General features: G+C 39.7%; 1 protein-coding gene across 1 annotated transcript in view; it reads right to left on the reverse strand.

Annotated features, from left to right (window-relative positions):
• Window positions 1-5427: 5427 nt before the first annotated feature.
• Window positions 5428-16507, reverse strand: part of LOC132404835 (vasculin-like) — a 62785-nt gene continuing 51705 nt past the window's right edge. The window contains exons 10-12 of the mRNA XM_059989372.1: window positions 16090-16277; window positions 9168-9270; window positions 5428-6407 (exon numbers count right to left, since the gene is read on the reverse strand). Coding sequence (XP_059845355.1) covers window positions 6267-6407; window positions 9168-9270; window positions 16090-16277 — 432 coding nt within the window. The 3' untranslated portion in view covers window positions 5428-6266. The remainder of the gene's footprint in view (window positions 6408-9167; window positions 9271-16089; window positions 16278-16507) is intronic.

Raw genomic sequence — 16507 nt, forward strand, 5'->3', positions numbered from 1 at the left:
CCAACTGGGAAAGAGGAAAAAGTTACAGGCAAACCCCCAAGTTACTGTGCACAAAGAAAGAAAATCTGCAGAAGCTGGAAATTAGAGCAACACACACAAAATGCTGGAGCAACTCAGCAGGCCAGGCAGCATCTATGGAAAAAGTATATTTGATGTTTCGGCCTGAAACAGCAACTGTACTTTATTCCATAGATACCACCTGGACTGCTGAGTTCCTCCAGCATTTTGTGTGAGTTGCCCAAGTTGTGTGGGCTTCTTTCCAGAAAATAGTCTCTTGTTTTCTAGAACATAATGCCATATCATCGGCATGTGCATCAAGAAATGAGAGCTGAAAATTTTTTTAAAAAATTGATAACCTCAATGCTTATAAAACCATCCAGCTTTATAGATTAGTTAGGTCTGTAAGAGAGAGAAAACAACCAAAGCATATGGTGCCTCGAAAAAGTATTCAACCCTCATTTCACTCTCTCATTTTCTAAATTTAAAATATATTGAAGTAGGATTTTTGAGCTAATCACAAAACACACATCATGTCCAATCAAAAGAAAAATTACAAAACCTGTCAATAATTTACTAAAAATTTTTTTTTAAATTGTAAGGCTGAAAAAGTACTTTCCCCTCCCCCTTGTAATTACGTGAACTTTCTTCAGATGCAATTTACTCACCCAACTTGTTGATGTAGAAATTTGGAGGATCACCTCTTTTTAATGAATTGATAAGAAAAAAATATTCCCTTTCTTTGTAAGAACAGTATGGTGGATTTTCAACAGACCAAACCAAAACGAAGACAAAAGAACTGTCAAGACAAGTCAGGAAAATGATAATACAGAAGCTCAAATCTGGGTAAGGTGCAAGACCATTGCAAAGGCAATGAACATACCTTGAAACTCAGAGCAGTCAATCATGAAAGTGGAAGAAATATGAAATCATAGCCATATTGCCAAGGTTAGCCAGTCCCACTAGACTTCGTTGTCAGAGAATGGCACTTGTAAGAAAGGCTATTGAGACTGTCACCAAGTGAGCTGCAGAAGTCAGTGGCTGCAATTGGAGATTAAGTTCATGGCTCTACAATCTCCAAGGCTTTGTACAAAAATGTTATTTATGGAAGAATGGCAAGGACAAAGCTCTGGCTTTAAAAAAAGCATACCCTTGCCCATAAAGACCTTGTAAAACATCACTTAGAAGATGGTTCTTTAAGGTTGTTATAGCCAGGGGTGGTGATGGAGACAAGCTCCCACTACCTATTAAATGCTCCAATGACGTGTGACTCAAGTAGCATCTAACGACCAAGTCCAGCTCCTGTCCTTCAAATGTTGCTTAGCTACTAAGCCCAACAGAATCATTTCTACTGACAGGAGAAGGGGCAAAGGCAAGTTATTGGTGCCTTAAAACTAGCCTTCTCTGGCAGATGGGTCTCATCAGCCATCATTAGCAGCTCATCTAGGAGTAGGAAAACTCAGATTTCAAACCTCAGCTGCCTTGCAGCTACTGTACACCTACTTGTGGGGAAGACTTCATGAGTAATCCCACAGGGAAAAATCCAGAGCTGGAGTCTTTAAGGCAGTCCTACATTGAGTTCAGTGCCAAGAGGCAATTCCTGCAACTCTGCTGATACCAAACTGATATCCATCTCTGCCTGTCCCTTTGGGTTCATTAGATGCATGGAGAGGGGGAGCTTTCTACATTGGCAACAGCTGGACTGCTAAGACGCAACATCCATAGTCAACTCCGACCGATGGAGGCCTCGCTCGGCCAGAAGATACTGCAAAGATGTGGAAGGAGGTCTTGTGGTCGGATGAGACTAAAGTGAAACTTTTTGGCTCCAACAATAAGCAGTATGTGTGGCGTAAATCTAATATTGCGCAACAGCCAGTAACCCCATCCTTACGGTAGAGTATGGTGGAGGTAGCATCATCCAGTGTAAAGCAGTAGAGACTGAAAATCTGGTCAGGAATGATGGGAAGATGAATGCTGCTAAATACAGAGAAACGCTGGATTTAAAAAAAAACTGCTAGCTTCTGCCAAAAAGCTTAAACTGGGGAGGAAGTTGATCTTTCAGCAGGACAACAACCCAAAGCACACTGCCAGAGCAACCATGGGTGGTTTCTAATGAAAAAAACTGATGGTCTCCAGTGGCCTGTCAGAGTCCTGATCTTAATCAGTTTTAACATCTCTGGCTAGATTTCAATAATATTAGAGAGGATACCAAAAGTTTCTTTGGATAGATAAAGTGTAAAAGAGAGGAGAAAGTAAATATTGGACTGCTGGAAAACGATGCTGCAGAGATAGTAATGGGAGACAAGGAACTGGTGGGCAAACTGAATAAGTATTTTGCATCAGTCTTTACTGTGGAAGACACCAGCAGTATGGTGGAAGTTCCAGGGGTCATGAAGTGTATGAAGTTGCCATTACTAGAGAGAAGATTCTTGGGAAACCTAAAGGTCTGAAGGTAGGTAAGTCACCTGGAGCAGATGATGTACACCCCAGAGTTCTGAAAAAAATGGTTGAAGAGATAGTGGAGGCATTAGTAATGATTTTTCAAAAATCACTGGATCCTGGAATGGCTCCAAGAGCACTGGAAAATTGCAAATGTCATTCCGTGCTTCAAGAATGGACAGAAGCAGAAGAAAGGAATTTATAGGCTAGCTAGTCTGATCTTAGTGGTTGAAAAGCTGTTGGAGTCTGTTGTTAAGGGTGCCATTTTGGGATACTTGGAGGCACATAACAAAATAGGCTGCAGTCAGCATAGTTTCCTCAAGGAGAAATATTGCCTGACAAATCTGTTGGAATTCTTTAGCAAAATAACAAACAAAATAGACAAAGCAGGATCAGTTGATGTCTATTTGGATTTTCAGGTCTTTGACAAGATGCCACACATGAGGCTGCTTCACAAGTTATGAGCCCATAGTATTACAAGGAAGATACTAGCATGGCTAAAGCCGTGGCTGAATAGCAGGAGGAAAAGAGTGGGAATAAAGGGAGCCTTTTCTGGTTGGATGCCAGTGACTAGTGGTGTTCCACTGGGATCTGTGTCAGGACAGAATATTTTTATGTTATATGTTAATGATTTGGATGATGGAATTGATGGCTTTGTTGCAAAGTTTGCAGACGATATGAAGACAGGTGGAGAGGCAGTTAGTTTTGAAGAAGTAGAGAGGCTACGGAAGAACTTAGATGGATTAGGAGAAATGGCAAAGAAGTGGCAGATGGAATACAGTGTTGGGAAGTGTGTGGTCATGCACTTTGGTAGAAGAAATAAAAGGGTTGACAATTTTCTAAATGGAGAGAAAATACAAGAAACTGAGGAGCAAAGGAACATGGGAGTCCAGTGTAGGATTCCCTAAAGGTTAATTTGCAGGTTGAGTCTGCAGTGACAAAGGCAAATGAGATGCTTGCATTCATTTCAAGAGGACAAGAGTATAAAAACAAGGATGTAACACTGAGGCTTCATAAGGCTCTGGTGAGAACTCACTTGCAGTATCGTGAGCAGTTTTGGGCAGTTTTTCTTCGAAAGGATGTGCTGAAGCTAGAGATGGTTCAAAGGAGGTTCACGAAAATTATTCCAATATTGAATGATTTTTCACATGAAGAGTGTTTGACGGCTCTGATTCTGTATTCACTGGAATTCAGAAGAATGACAAGTGACCTCATTGAAACCTATCCAATAGTGAAAGGCCTTGATAGAGTGGATATGGAGAGGATGTTTTCTATGGTGGGAGAGTCTAAGACCAGAAGACACAGCCTCAAAATAAGCTGTGTCCTTTCAGAATGGAGATGAGGAGGAATTTGTTTAGCTATAGAGTGGCAAATCTGTGGAATTCTTTGCCACAGGCAGCTGTGGAGGCCAAGTCTGTAAGCACATTTAAGGCAGATTCTTGATTGGTCAGGGCATGAAGAGATATGGGGAGAAGGCAGGAGTTTGGGGCTAAGAGTAAAAATGAATAAGCCATGTATGATGAAATGGTGGAGATCACTCAATGGGCCAAATGGCCTAATTATGGTCCTTTGTCTTAAGGTATTGTGGTCTTAGATTGCTGCCATCACTGTTTCCCAACTAACCTGGCACAGCTGGAGCAATTTTGCAAAAAGGAATAGATACATCTTGCTCCACTACAGTGTGCAAAGCAAATAAGAGACGTATCGAAAAAGACGACTGGCTAGAATAGATGTGAGGTGGTTCAACTAAGAACTGTGGAGCTATGACTACGTTTAATCAGCTGACATTTCAGGTTTTGAATTTTAGTTCTTTATACCTTACAGCCTTCCTTGTTTTTTGGGGGTTCTACTGTGAGAAAAGAAGCATGTGATTCACAAATAAAAATTCTGAGTTAAATTGATCGAAATCCCTGGTTGTAATACTCATTTATGTGAACAAAGATTTAAGGGCCGAATACTTTTACAAGGCACTGTACATAATAGCTATACAATGCAGTTCTGAAATCAAAGAGCAAAAGGAGAATGTTGGGAATGCTTGGCAAATCAGATAGTTTTTCCCACAGACACTAAGCTAACTACCGATGGAAAAACATGTATAATTTAAACAATGTTTCAAGCATTTCTATGATCCTACTGGCTAAATCATTGCAAATGAGCAAAAGAATTCCTGTGAAAATTCCAGTGAAAATTCCAGACTCCAATTCCAGAATTATCAACATCACACATGGATTTCGTAGAGCTGGACTTCTGCTTAAAAAAAATACCATTTGAGCATGCAATAATAGAATTTGGCTTGTAAATCTTGATAAAGTCAATGATCATGATATTATTTTCAATGTATAAAGATTAAAACCCAAAAGAACAATGCCAAGATCTATTATAATTTAGTCTGTTGAGTTAAGAATCCTAATAAATGTACCTGTCCAGCAATTTGCATGGCTGTGTATTAAAGTACACAATTTTATTTTACTGCCAAACAATACACTGCTTGGTTCTTTGAAACCATTGAAGAAATCAATGCTACTCAAATTGTAATAATTCAATAAAAATTTAACACATGCCTAACTTCCGTATAATTAAAACATTTTGAACACAACAGAATTAGTAAAACAGTAACAGCTGACTACAAAAAAAAAGCAGACAGCAAAAAGTGAATAATTATGTTTTTTTGTTGTGAAGTGCTGAGAGAGTAATTTCAGCAAGACTTCTGGAAGTATTCTCTGCCTTTTTAATACTGGCACCGAATCCCTAATGCATCTTTGTCACCAGAACAAACTAAATTCAATGCATCATCTAAAAGACAACAATCCTAGCAACATAATGCTCTTTTTGTACAGCGCTGCAGGATCAATCTAGAGTATGTACTCAAATTTTGAACTGGAGATTAAACATCCTGAAGGTCCCAACTTGCCTTACTGGAAATTTGAAGCTGCCCCATGTGGCAGATCATCAATAAATTGCAGGAGCACCAACTCCTAAAATAGTCCTGGCACAAAGTCAGACCAGCAAAAGACTTGCTGTAAATCCAGTTTTTATTCCATTTAGTGAATAGATCCAGCAACTGTGATCATAACCTTTTGGTAAGATTTGTAAATAACTAATTTATCAAAATAATCTAGTCAATTTTCAATAGTTTGCTTTGTACAGTCCACCCTGAATATCAAGGCTTTGTGTTGCACAGATAAAGCTCTTGATCTCAGAATTCTTCTTTCTACAAATTGAAGTACGATTAAAAACTACAAATGGTTAGAAAAGCAGTTAACTTTGAGAAAGAATTGGAACAGTACAAGAGCACTCATTAGGTTTAGGCAACAACGAGTTTACTGCATCCACTTTTGACCAACATGCTAGATCACCCGTTTTTCTGTAGACAGTGGACTTTCACAGTCCAGTTTTGGTAATGAATATGAATCAGCAAGCAGGATACTGGTTTTTCCAATTTGCTGCTTCTCAACAAATGGAACAACTTTAAGCCAAAAGCTCCATGGAACAATACACAATTTTAACTTCAATTCGGTTTATTAGATCTGTGAATTATCCCATGATCAATAACTTTCTTTCACATTGTAGTAATGTATCCTGTGATCAGCAGTGATGAAGCAGATCAATGCTAAATCCAACTGAAATCCTCATTACTACAAAAGGCCATTACAAAGCATTAAGCAAAGTTCAAAATAGGCCAAGTCCAACAATGTCCATTCTTGAACAAAGAAGCCCCCTCAAATTTCTTCTGGTGGGGTATTGTACTGCTTTTAATGCAGTTATTTTTGGCAGTTTACCACAATGATAATAATTATACCCAAATCATTTTTACGTCTCTCTTTAACCTCTCACACATCATCATCAGATGTATCACTGCTGCTCGTCTCTGTGTCATCATTAACAGTAGGCTTGTAAGTGCTCTTCCACGTGAAGTTGCAAATCAAACCATTTTTCAGAAGACCATTTTTGCGAAGGCCATTCTTCTGGAGCTAAAAGAGAATAAAATGGCATTAAAAATTAAAATGCAAAGTGCAAGATTGACAAAAGCAAAACCCACCTATACTGAATTCCCAGTAGGAAATCATTTGGGTATTACTCTGAATATCTTTGAGACATGAAGCATTTAGTCTTGGGTTGACTTGAAATAGAAATTCCAGAAAATAGTCAATTATTGAATTCTGAAACATATACCAAAATAGCCCAGACCACACAAAATTCTAGAACATAGCTGTTACGGTTCTAACACTCCAACAACACTGTAGCAAAAGATATTATTTTTGAGGAAGCAAAGCCAGAATTCATTTCCCATTATTTATTATGATGGTATTGGTGAGTTACTAGAGAAGGCAACTCCCACAATGCAGCTGCATAGGAGATTCAAGGATTTGAACCAACAGCAACAATGCAGCTCAGCTCTGTGTGTGTAGCTGCTAGCTTTTCAGTTTGTTGGAAGAGAATGCACACCTGAAAGGTCAGAATTGGAAAAAAAAAGGTAGCCACAGTGGATTTTATAGATGCAACATTGGTGCAGATGTGCCAATGATGGAGGAGGGAATTAGTCTTTAGGGTGATTTGGCAAGGAAGCAGAGAATATTTCATTATGGTCCTTCCTTAAGCTTTGTAGGTGGTGGAAAGACTATCAGGCATCCTGAAAGCTGTGACTGCCACCTGAGCTGGCCCTAAGCCACCTTGCGACTGGTCCAATGGAATTTCTGATCAACGGTAACACTCTGAATATTAGGAGAAGGAGACTTGGAAATTAAATTCTCTCTCTGTCTTGATTAAGATAGTCACTACTTACTAATTACAATTCAGGACAAAAAGTTAAGGTTCTGGCTACATGTACGCATGAACTGCTTCATTTTCTGAACAGCTGCAAAGGCAATTGTTTTCTGTATATAATATGGCAAAATATCTCTATTTCTGATCTAATGAGGGAAGGAAGATCACTGATGAAGCAGTCAAAAGTAATTAAGCCATAGAAGCTTGGGTTTGTTGCTTAATATTCTGAGAGAATTCAATCGGAACCAAGGCATTTGTTTAATAGATCCTACTCCATTTACCAAACAAAAGAGATTGGTCCCAGACACTGCCTGTAGTGATGTGCTGTAGCTGGAACCATTGATCTCCAGCAAATACAACCATCTTCTACTGACCTAGACACCCACTGTTGCCCTTTGACGAGAGATTTAACAAGGCACCTTGATGAAACACTTGGCCAAATGTTGACTTAATGGCACAAGCAGTCACTCTCAGTTATGAAATACAATCTTTCAGCGGATGCTTCAACCAAGGCTGTGGTGAAATCTGGCAAAGTCCGAACTGGGCATTGGTAAGCTAGTCAGTGTTAGGTCAGTGCCACTTGAGAGTGCTATCATCAAGACCTTCATCAATTTTATGATAATTGAATGTGAACCAATAGACTCATATTTAAATTGGACGTCCTGATTTCCAGAGCCAGGAAATAACCAGTCAATTTTCTACAGTGGTGGTGTGCTGAACATGCTGGTATAACTGTATTAGAATAGCTTTGACCAAAGGTTCATTCTAGACTACATACCTTTCCTCCTACAGCGAGGGTATCTGGTCCCATAGACCTTGCTGCATCCAATGCTCTCAGCTGTTTCCTGAAATCATGTGGAATGAACCAAACTGGCTAAAAACTGGCTTCCGTGATGGTGGAGAAAACGGAAATATAGTATCTATTCAGCACCTCTGACTGAAAAAGGTTTTGAAACCTTCAGCCTCAACCTTGGCATCACATGCTATTGCTAATATTTGCAATATATATTTGTTAATATTTGCTCCTTCTTGAAGCCAACTCCTCCACTTAGCTGCGAATTGTCCACCATTATTCACAACTAGAAAACTAAAATTGTGCGTCAAATACAGATTTGTTCAATATTATTTATTTAAATTAACTATGCAGATTTTCATTGTTGAAAAATATTGGAGATTGAGCAGTTTCTTGACAAGAAAATAGTTTTTCCATAATTTCCATCCCCTAGGCAACAATGAAAATAAGAGAAGAATTTGCAGGGTTGAAATAAGAGTGCCTCTTTCGCAAACACAAGGACCATTACATCAGCTAATAATCAGCATTACACCAGGGAAGGATTTGGTGGCAGTTATGGCTACTACAGGTGGTAACATGATGGGAGGACAGAGCTACAAGGAAAAGACCGATGTTTGTCAAAATTAAGGCATCCAATTGTGACAAATTTTACAACTGAAACCTGTGCATCCTTACAAAACAATGCACCTCTTCGGTGCAAGATATGATAGGTGAAAAAATTAAAACAAACACATTCTGATTAATAACTGGCAAGGTACATTAAAAGCAGAATGGCTGGTTAAAAGACTGAGGGGGAAATGGAAAATGTGCAAGACTGAACAAGGCTGCAGTGTTTCAGACTCAGCCAGCTGAATCACACGCACAACTCTCACCACCATCAAGGACAACTTCAAAAAGGTACTGCCTCAAAAGCTATACCCTATTCTCATTATAACCCTTATGGTGGGGCTTGAAGACCCACACCCAATGTTTCTGCAACAGCTTCTTCACCTCTGCCAGTTTCCTCTTTCGCATCGATTATCTTTTGTCACTTACACCAATTTTTTGTCTCGCAGTGTACTGCTGCAACAAAGCAATTAATTTCACGGTAAATGGCAGTGATAATAAAACTGATTCTGGTAAGGGAGCTGGAGAATAGATCAGATTCTGGCTGGAGTTGAACAGACGTCATTACCTGTTCACTAATGGCCTGGAATTCCCTCATCTCATCCTCTGTTATCGGAGCACATGTTTCATCATTTTCACTTTCTTCCTGCCAGCCCATCTCTTTGAGCAGCCTAAGGAAAATAAAGTTAGTTCAATGTTACATTTCTGTAAAGGGAAGCTCAAATACTGAATAGTTATTATAGAAAATATTATAATGTTTATAGATTTAAAAAACCTTCCACAGACCCTGAAATAAACGCAAATAATTATTGATCTAACAAAGAAAATATGTAAAATGAATAATGTAAAACAAAGAAGCATTGGGAAGGTATTTATTTGTACATTAGTCTTCAATATAAAGGATACAAGTAGAGTCCCCGAAAAGGCAGAAAATTGGGAACTGGAAGGGAAGTTAGAACTCGGGAAATTACAAACACCACAGAAGTTGTCATGAATACTTGAAGGAGCTGCAGACTGACAAGTCTTTGAGTCATAAATAGACTTGATCAGAGGGTCTTAAAAGTAGTAACTGATGAGAGGATTAATGTATTGATTTCAATTTCCCAAAAATTCTTAAATTTGGGGAAGACTTCATTAGTTTGGTCAAGGGTCCAGTGCCACAGACTCAATTTTAAAGTTTATATAAATGACTTGGATGAAGGCAATAAAGGGATTGCTGTTTGCTGATAGCGCAAACAGACAGAAACGCATACTGCAAAATAGACGCAAGGAGGCTACAGAGTATCCAAGATATCTGGTGTCCAATCAGTGAATGGGAGAATGAGAAGAAATGGCAATTTCACTTAAGATTTTTAAAAAAGCAGCGCTTTGCAGCAAGTTTCAGAGTTGGACAGTGCCCAGTGAAATGGAGGACGAGAAGTGGCAATTTCACTTAGGTTGGCAGTTGAAGATTTAAACAGGCAGCGCTTCGCGGCAGTTTGCGGAGTTGGACTGCACCCAATCAATGAACAGGAGCATGAGAAGCAACAACTTCACTTAGATCTGCGCTTGAAGATTTTTTTTTATATAAAAGGCAGCGCTTCGCGGTACTTTTCAGAGCTAAACTGGAACCAATCAGTGAACAGGAGCATGAAAAGTGGCGATTTCACTTAGGTCCTCAGCCGAAGATTAAAAATCAGTTCTTCGTGGCAATTTGCAGAGTTGAACTGCACCCTGGGATTCATTAGAAACAGCAAATAAAAATAAGGCGGGGCAGGTGGAACAGCCACTGTTGGAGTGGCCATTGCATGAGTGGGCCAGTATTGGAGTGGCTTTGGCTCACCAGGCTTGGGCGAAATAAATTTCTTCTTCTTCATTCTTTGTCTGTCAGGGCACTGTTAATGTAGTGAGAATGGCTCCAGGGGCTGTGATTTGTTTTTGTGTGAGACGTGGGAATTCTGGGAGACCTCCAGCCTCCCAGGTAACTACATCTGCAACAGGTGCACTGAGTTGCAGTTCCACAGAGAACATGTTAAAGAAATGGAGCAGCAGCTTCATGATGCTTGGATCATACAGGAGTTCTGAGGAGGTGACAGATAGGAACTACTGAAGGTAGTCACCCCTAGGTTGCAGGAGGCAGGTAACTGGGTGACTGTCAAGAGAATTAAGAGAAACGGCCAACCAGTGCTGAGTATCCTTGTGGCCGCTCTCCCCTATAATAAGTATTCTATTTTGAATACTGTTGAGGGGGACAACCTACCAGAGGGAGCAGCAGCAACTGAGTCTGGCACTGTTCAGAAGAGAGGTGAAGAGGACTGCAGTACTGATAGGAGATGGCATATTTGAGGAATAGAGACAAGATTCTGTGGATGCAATAGAGACCCCCAGAGCCAGGGATGACTCAGATGGGGCCCATGGCATTCTAAAGGCGGAGGGTGAGCAGCCAGAAGTCTTGGTACATATTGGCACCAATGACTCCTCACCTTTCATACCTCTGTCATGTTTACTGATGATATCAAGATAGGTGGATGGAAAGATGTGTTGAGCAAGCAGAGGCTACATAAGGGCTTAGATTAGGAGAAAGTCATGGCAGATGGAATACAGTATCAGGAAGTGTATGGTTATGCACTTTGGTAGAAGGAATGAAAGTGTAGATTATTTTCTAAATGGAGAAAAATTTCAAATATCTGAGGTGCAGAAGGACTTAGAAGTTCTTGTGCAGGATTCCCTAAAAGTAATTTGCAAGTTGAGTCAGTGGTGAGGAAGGCAAATGCAATGTTACCATTCATTTCAAGAGGTCTAGGATACAAAAGGATGAAACATTGAGGCTTTATACAGCACCAGTGAGGCCTCACTTGGAGTATCGTGAGCAGTTTTCAGCTCTTTATCTAAGAATGTGCTGTCATTGGAAAAGTTTCAAAGGAGGTTCATAAAAATGATTCCATAATTGAAAGACTTATCATATAAAGAGTATTTGATGGCTCTGAGCCTTTACTCACTGGAATTCAGAAGAATGAGAGGGAATCTCATTGAAACCTATCAAATGTTGAAAGGCCTCAACAGAGTGGATGTGGAATATTTCCTATGCTGGGGGAGTCCATGACCAGAGGACACAATCTCAGAATGGAGGGACATTCATTTAGAATGGAGGTTGGGAGTATTTTTAAGCCAGAGAGTGGTGAATCTGTGGAGTTCGTTGCCACAGGTGGGTGTGATAGCCAAGTCATTGGGTATATTTAAGGTAGAGGTTGATCGATTCTTGATTAGTCAGGGCATGAGGGGATACAGGGAGAAGGCAGGAAATTGGGACAAAGGGGAAATCAGCCATGATGAAATGGCAGAGCAGACCTGATATGCCAAATGGCCCAATTCCGCCCCTATATCTTCAGCTCTCAATATGGCAATTAGTATATAATACAGAAAAATTGGAAATGATTTCTTTTCACAGGAAAACTAAAAAGCACATTATCTGAATGGTGCTGAGCTTGACAAAGGGACTGGGTGTCCCTCTGCATTGTGGAGTATGCAAGAATCCTAAGTAATATAGAAAGTTCTTACAATTATCACTGAAAAAAGTAATATAAAAGTAGGGAACTTATGCTACAAAGCAAAGGTATAACCACATCTGGAGTAAAATGTAATGTACAAGTCTATTTTATTTTAGGAAGGACGAGAGCACTGACAGCATTTTGGAGAAGGTTTACCACACTAGTAACTGGAATGTCTTAGGAGGAAAGTTTGGGTAGGCTAGGCTTCTATCTGTGGAGTTTAACAAATTAAGTGCAGAGGATATTACTTCTTGGATAATCTACAATTAGATATCACTGATTAAAATAATGAGTTAACATATTTTCCCCAAATATGTTAGCCAATGAACACCTCCAATACTACTTTATTATTTCTCATCAGTCTCCTTATGTACAGCTTAACATCACTTTATGGACATATATTCAACCCAAGTCCAAAGCTATCTTATGTAATTATATTTATTGTGTGTTTTTATTGTCATTGTTATCTTCTTTATCTTCTGTGCTTTTTTTGCTGCATCAGATCCAGGGTAACCATTATTTTGTTTTCCTTACAGTTGTGTACAGGAAATGACATTAAATAATCTTAAATCTTAGGAAAAATTTGTCCAAAAGGTGGTGATGTTTGAAGTCATCTTACTAAAATAGCAGTGAAAAAATTCTGAATAATCTTCAATCCGAAACTTTGAAGCAAGAATGGGGAGTAGACAGAATGTGGAGTCAAGGTTAATTAGTTCAGTTATGATCTTACTAGATGAGAGAGCAGGCTTAAGGTGCCCACTGTCATACTGCTTCAAATATGCTACTGTTGGGGAGGGTTTAAACTAATCTGGAAGGAGATGGGAACCAGTGTGATAGGACCGAGGACGGAGCAGTTGGTACAAGACCAAAAGACAAAGCAGCAGAATTAGGTCATTTGGCCCATTGAGTATGCTCGCCATTTAATCGCGGCCAATCCATTTTTCTTCTCGGCACCAATCTCCTGCCTACCCCCCACTCTCACCACCACACCCTCCCCACTCCGTATCCCTTCATGTCCTGACCAATCAAATATCTATGAATCTCTGCCTTAAGTATCCATAAAGAACTGGCCTCCATAGCTGCCTGCGGCAAAGAATCCCACTGATTCACCACTCTCTGCCTAAAGAAATTCTTCATCTTCATTCTAAAAGGACACCCCTCTATTTGGAGGCTGTCCCCTGTTCTTAGACACCCCCACCACAGGAAACATCCTCTCCACATACACTCTTTCAAGGCCTTTTATTATTCGATGGGTTTCAATTAGGTCACCCCTCATTCTTCTGAATTCCAACGAATACAGGCCCAGCGCCATCAAACACTCGTCATATGAGAAGCTGTTTAATCTTGGAATCATTTTTGGGAACATCTTTTGAACTTTTTTCAGTTTCAGAACATCCTTTCGACGATTAAGGGCCCAAAACTGCTCACAATACTCCAAGCGAGGCCTCACTAGTGGTTTATAAAGTCTCAGCATTACATCCTTAAATAAAAGTAGATGCAGTGTGTAGTGAGACTGGGAGGAAGGACAGGCAGATGACAGGCAAAACTGCAGTCAGTGCGATGAGTTGAGGTGTAACATGGGAGCAAAATCAAAAAGGGTGATGTGCACAGGACTGAAGGTGTCATTTGAATGCACGCAGTGTACGGACTAAGGTAGATTATTTTGTAGCACAGTTAGAGACTGGCAGTTTGACATTGAGTGCATCACTGAGTTGTGGTTGAAAGATTCATAATTGGGAGCTTAACATCCGATGACATGCCTCGCATCAAAAGGACAGGCAAGTGGCAGACAGGGTGGCATTGCTCTGTTGGTAAAAAAAATAAAATCAATACTTAGATAAAAGGTGACACAAGATCAGAAAATGTAGAAACCTTGTATGTGGAATTAAGAACCTGCAAGCATAAAAAGCCCCTACATATATACAGGCCCCTACATATATACAGGCCCCTACATATATACAGGCCCACAAACAGTAGCCAGAATATGCTATACAAGTTGCAATGGAAAATAGAAAAGGCATGTAATAAAGTCAATGTTACGTTAGCCATCAGGGATATCGATATACAGGGAGATTGGGAAAATCCAGTTGGTGTTGGATCCCAAGAGAGGGAATTTGTAGATTGCCTATCAGACGACATTTTAGAGCGGTTCATGGTTGAGCCCACTAGGGGAAAGGCAATTCTAGACTGGGTGTTATGCAACGAACTAGATTTGATTACGGAGCTTAAGGTAAAAGAATGTCAAAAGGCATTTATTTTTTATCATAATATAATGCTGCACGTGAGGCTGCATTACAAGGTAGAGTCCAGGGTCCTACACAAAAGATACCAGAATGGCTAGAAGATTGGCTTACTGGCAGGAGGAAAAGTGTGGGAATAAAGGAGGCCTTTTTTCATTGGCTGCCACTGACTAGTGGTGTGCCACATGGGTCAATATTGGGACAGCTTCTTTTCACGTTACATGGCTTTGTGACCTAGTTTCCAGCTGATATAAAGATGGGTGGTGGAATAGGTAGTGTTAAGGAAGCAGGGAGTCTGCTGAAGGACTTAGATTAGAAGAATGGGGAAAGAAGCAGCAGATGGAATATAGTGTAGGGAAGTGTATGGTTATGCACTTTGGTAGAGGGAGTAAAGGCTTAGATCATTTTATAAATTGGGAGAAAATTTAAAAATCAGAGGTATAAGGTACTTGGGAGTCCTTGTTCAAGACTCCCCAGAAGTTAATTTGCTGGTTGAGGCTTCATAAGGCGTTGGTCAGACTGCACTTGGAGTATTGTGAACAGTTTTAGACCGCTTATCTATGAAAAGATATGCTGGCATTGGAAAGGATCCAGAGAAGTTTTACAAGAATGATTCCGGGAATGAAAAGGTTACTGTATCAGGATTGTTTGATGGCTCTGGGCCTGTACGTACTGGAGTTCCGAAGAATGATCGGGGATCTCATTGAATCCTACTGAATACTGAAAGGACTGGATAAAGTGGATGTGGAGAAGATGTTTCCTAAAGTGGCAGAGTCCAGGACCAGAGGGCACAGCCTCAGAATAGAGGGACATCCATTTTGAACAGGGATGAGGAGGAACTGCTTTAACCAGAAGATAGTGAATCTGTGGACTTCACTGGAACAGGCGGCTATCGAAGCCAAGTAATTGAGTATATATAAAGCAGAGGTTAATGGGATTTTGATTAGTCAGGGTGTCAAAGGTTACAGGAAGAAGGCAGAAGAATGGAGTTGAGAGGATAACAAATCAGCCATGATGGAATGGCGGAACAGACTCAATGGGCTGAATGGTCTATTTCTGCTCCTGTCTTATGGTCTTGTGTATGTCCATTTTTTGCTTGCAATCTAACGACTCTTGCAGTATTTAGTTCATCATTCATCCACTTGTTAACATTAGTAGTTTCAGGTATGGTACGATCAAATCATTTAGAAGTGTGAACTTTTAAGCTCAATTAATACCATGTCAAACGCTGAATTGGTCAATTTTAACATAGATAATTATTAAACACCATAAACCAGTTTGTATATAAAAAAACTGGAAAAAGTAAGAATATTGGAAAATAGTTCCACTAAGGTAATGACTTTAAAAAATAAGTCATTATGAAATAAGGTCCTGAGATAGAATGTTAAATTGCTACAGTCTGTAAGAGACAGATGGAGTGGTGAATGTGTACATAGTCATGCAAGTAGAGTTGGGGAGTTGGGGGGGGGGGGAAAACGAGGACATGCATTCATAACCTCAGGTCATGGTTAGGCAGTGTAAACAGTACAACTCAAAAGCAAAAACAACTGGATGAAAATTACACTAAGACAGTGCCAAAAGTCATACTCACAGCAGGTGGCACTATACTGCTTAGGTGCTGCAGTGTATAGCAACATACAAATCTTTTGACTTAGCTGCACTTTTAATGCATTTAAATCAATAGATAAATTGATGCTTAATGTCTGTGATTTTGTACACATACCTATGCTCAGCTTCCAGCGAACTTGATAAAATATTAGATTGGGGAAATGCTGAAGAGCGAATAGTTGCCTGGGATAGAAGTCGAGCATTTCCATTTTCCCTGGAATCACCATTTTTATCAAAATTTCTGTTTTTGTCTCTCTCCTGATGAGTATTCTTGTTGTGTTGCATGTTAAACATTTCATAATCCTGAGGACCAAGGCAAACAAAACATCTTGTAGACCTCTAGTTTGCTACCTCTTATTTCTTTTTTAAAAAACAGTGCATTTCTGGAGCAATCAAAAAAAGTCTAATTTTTAAAATTCCACTTTAAAAATACAAGTATATTGCACAATAGCATTTTACTTTAAAATAGTAAAGGAGACAAAAGATGCCAAGCTGATTGATAGGTTATTAGCAATAACAGATCCTTTTGTGCG

This window comes from Hypanus sabinus, chromosome 14 (assembly GCF_030144855.1).
Source record: "Hypanus sabinus isolate sHypSab1 chromosome 14, sHypSab1.hap1, whole genome shotgun sequence".
In the NCBI taxonomy this organism is placed as follows: Eukaryota; Metazoa; Chordata; class Chondrichthyes; order Myliobatiformes; family Dasyatidae; genus Hypanus; species Hypanus sabinus.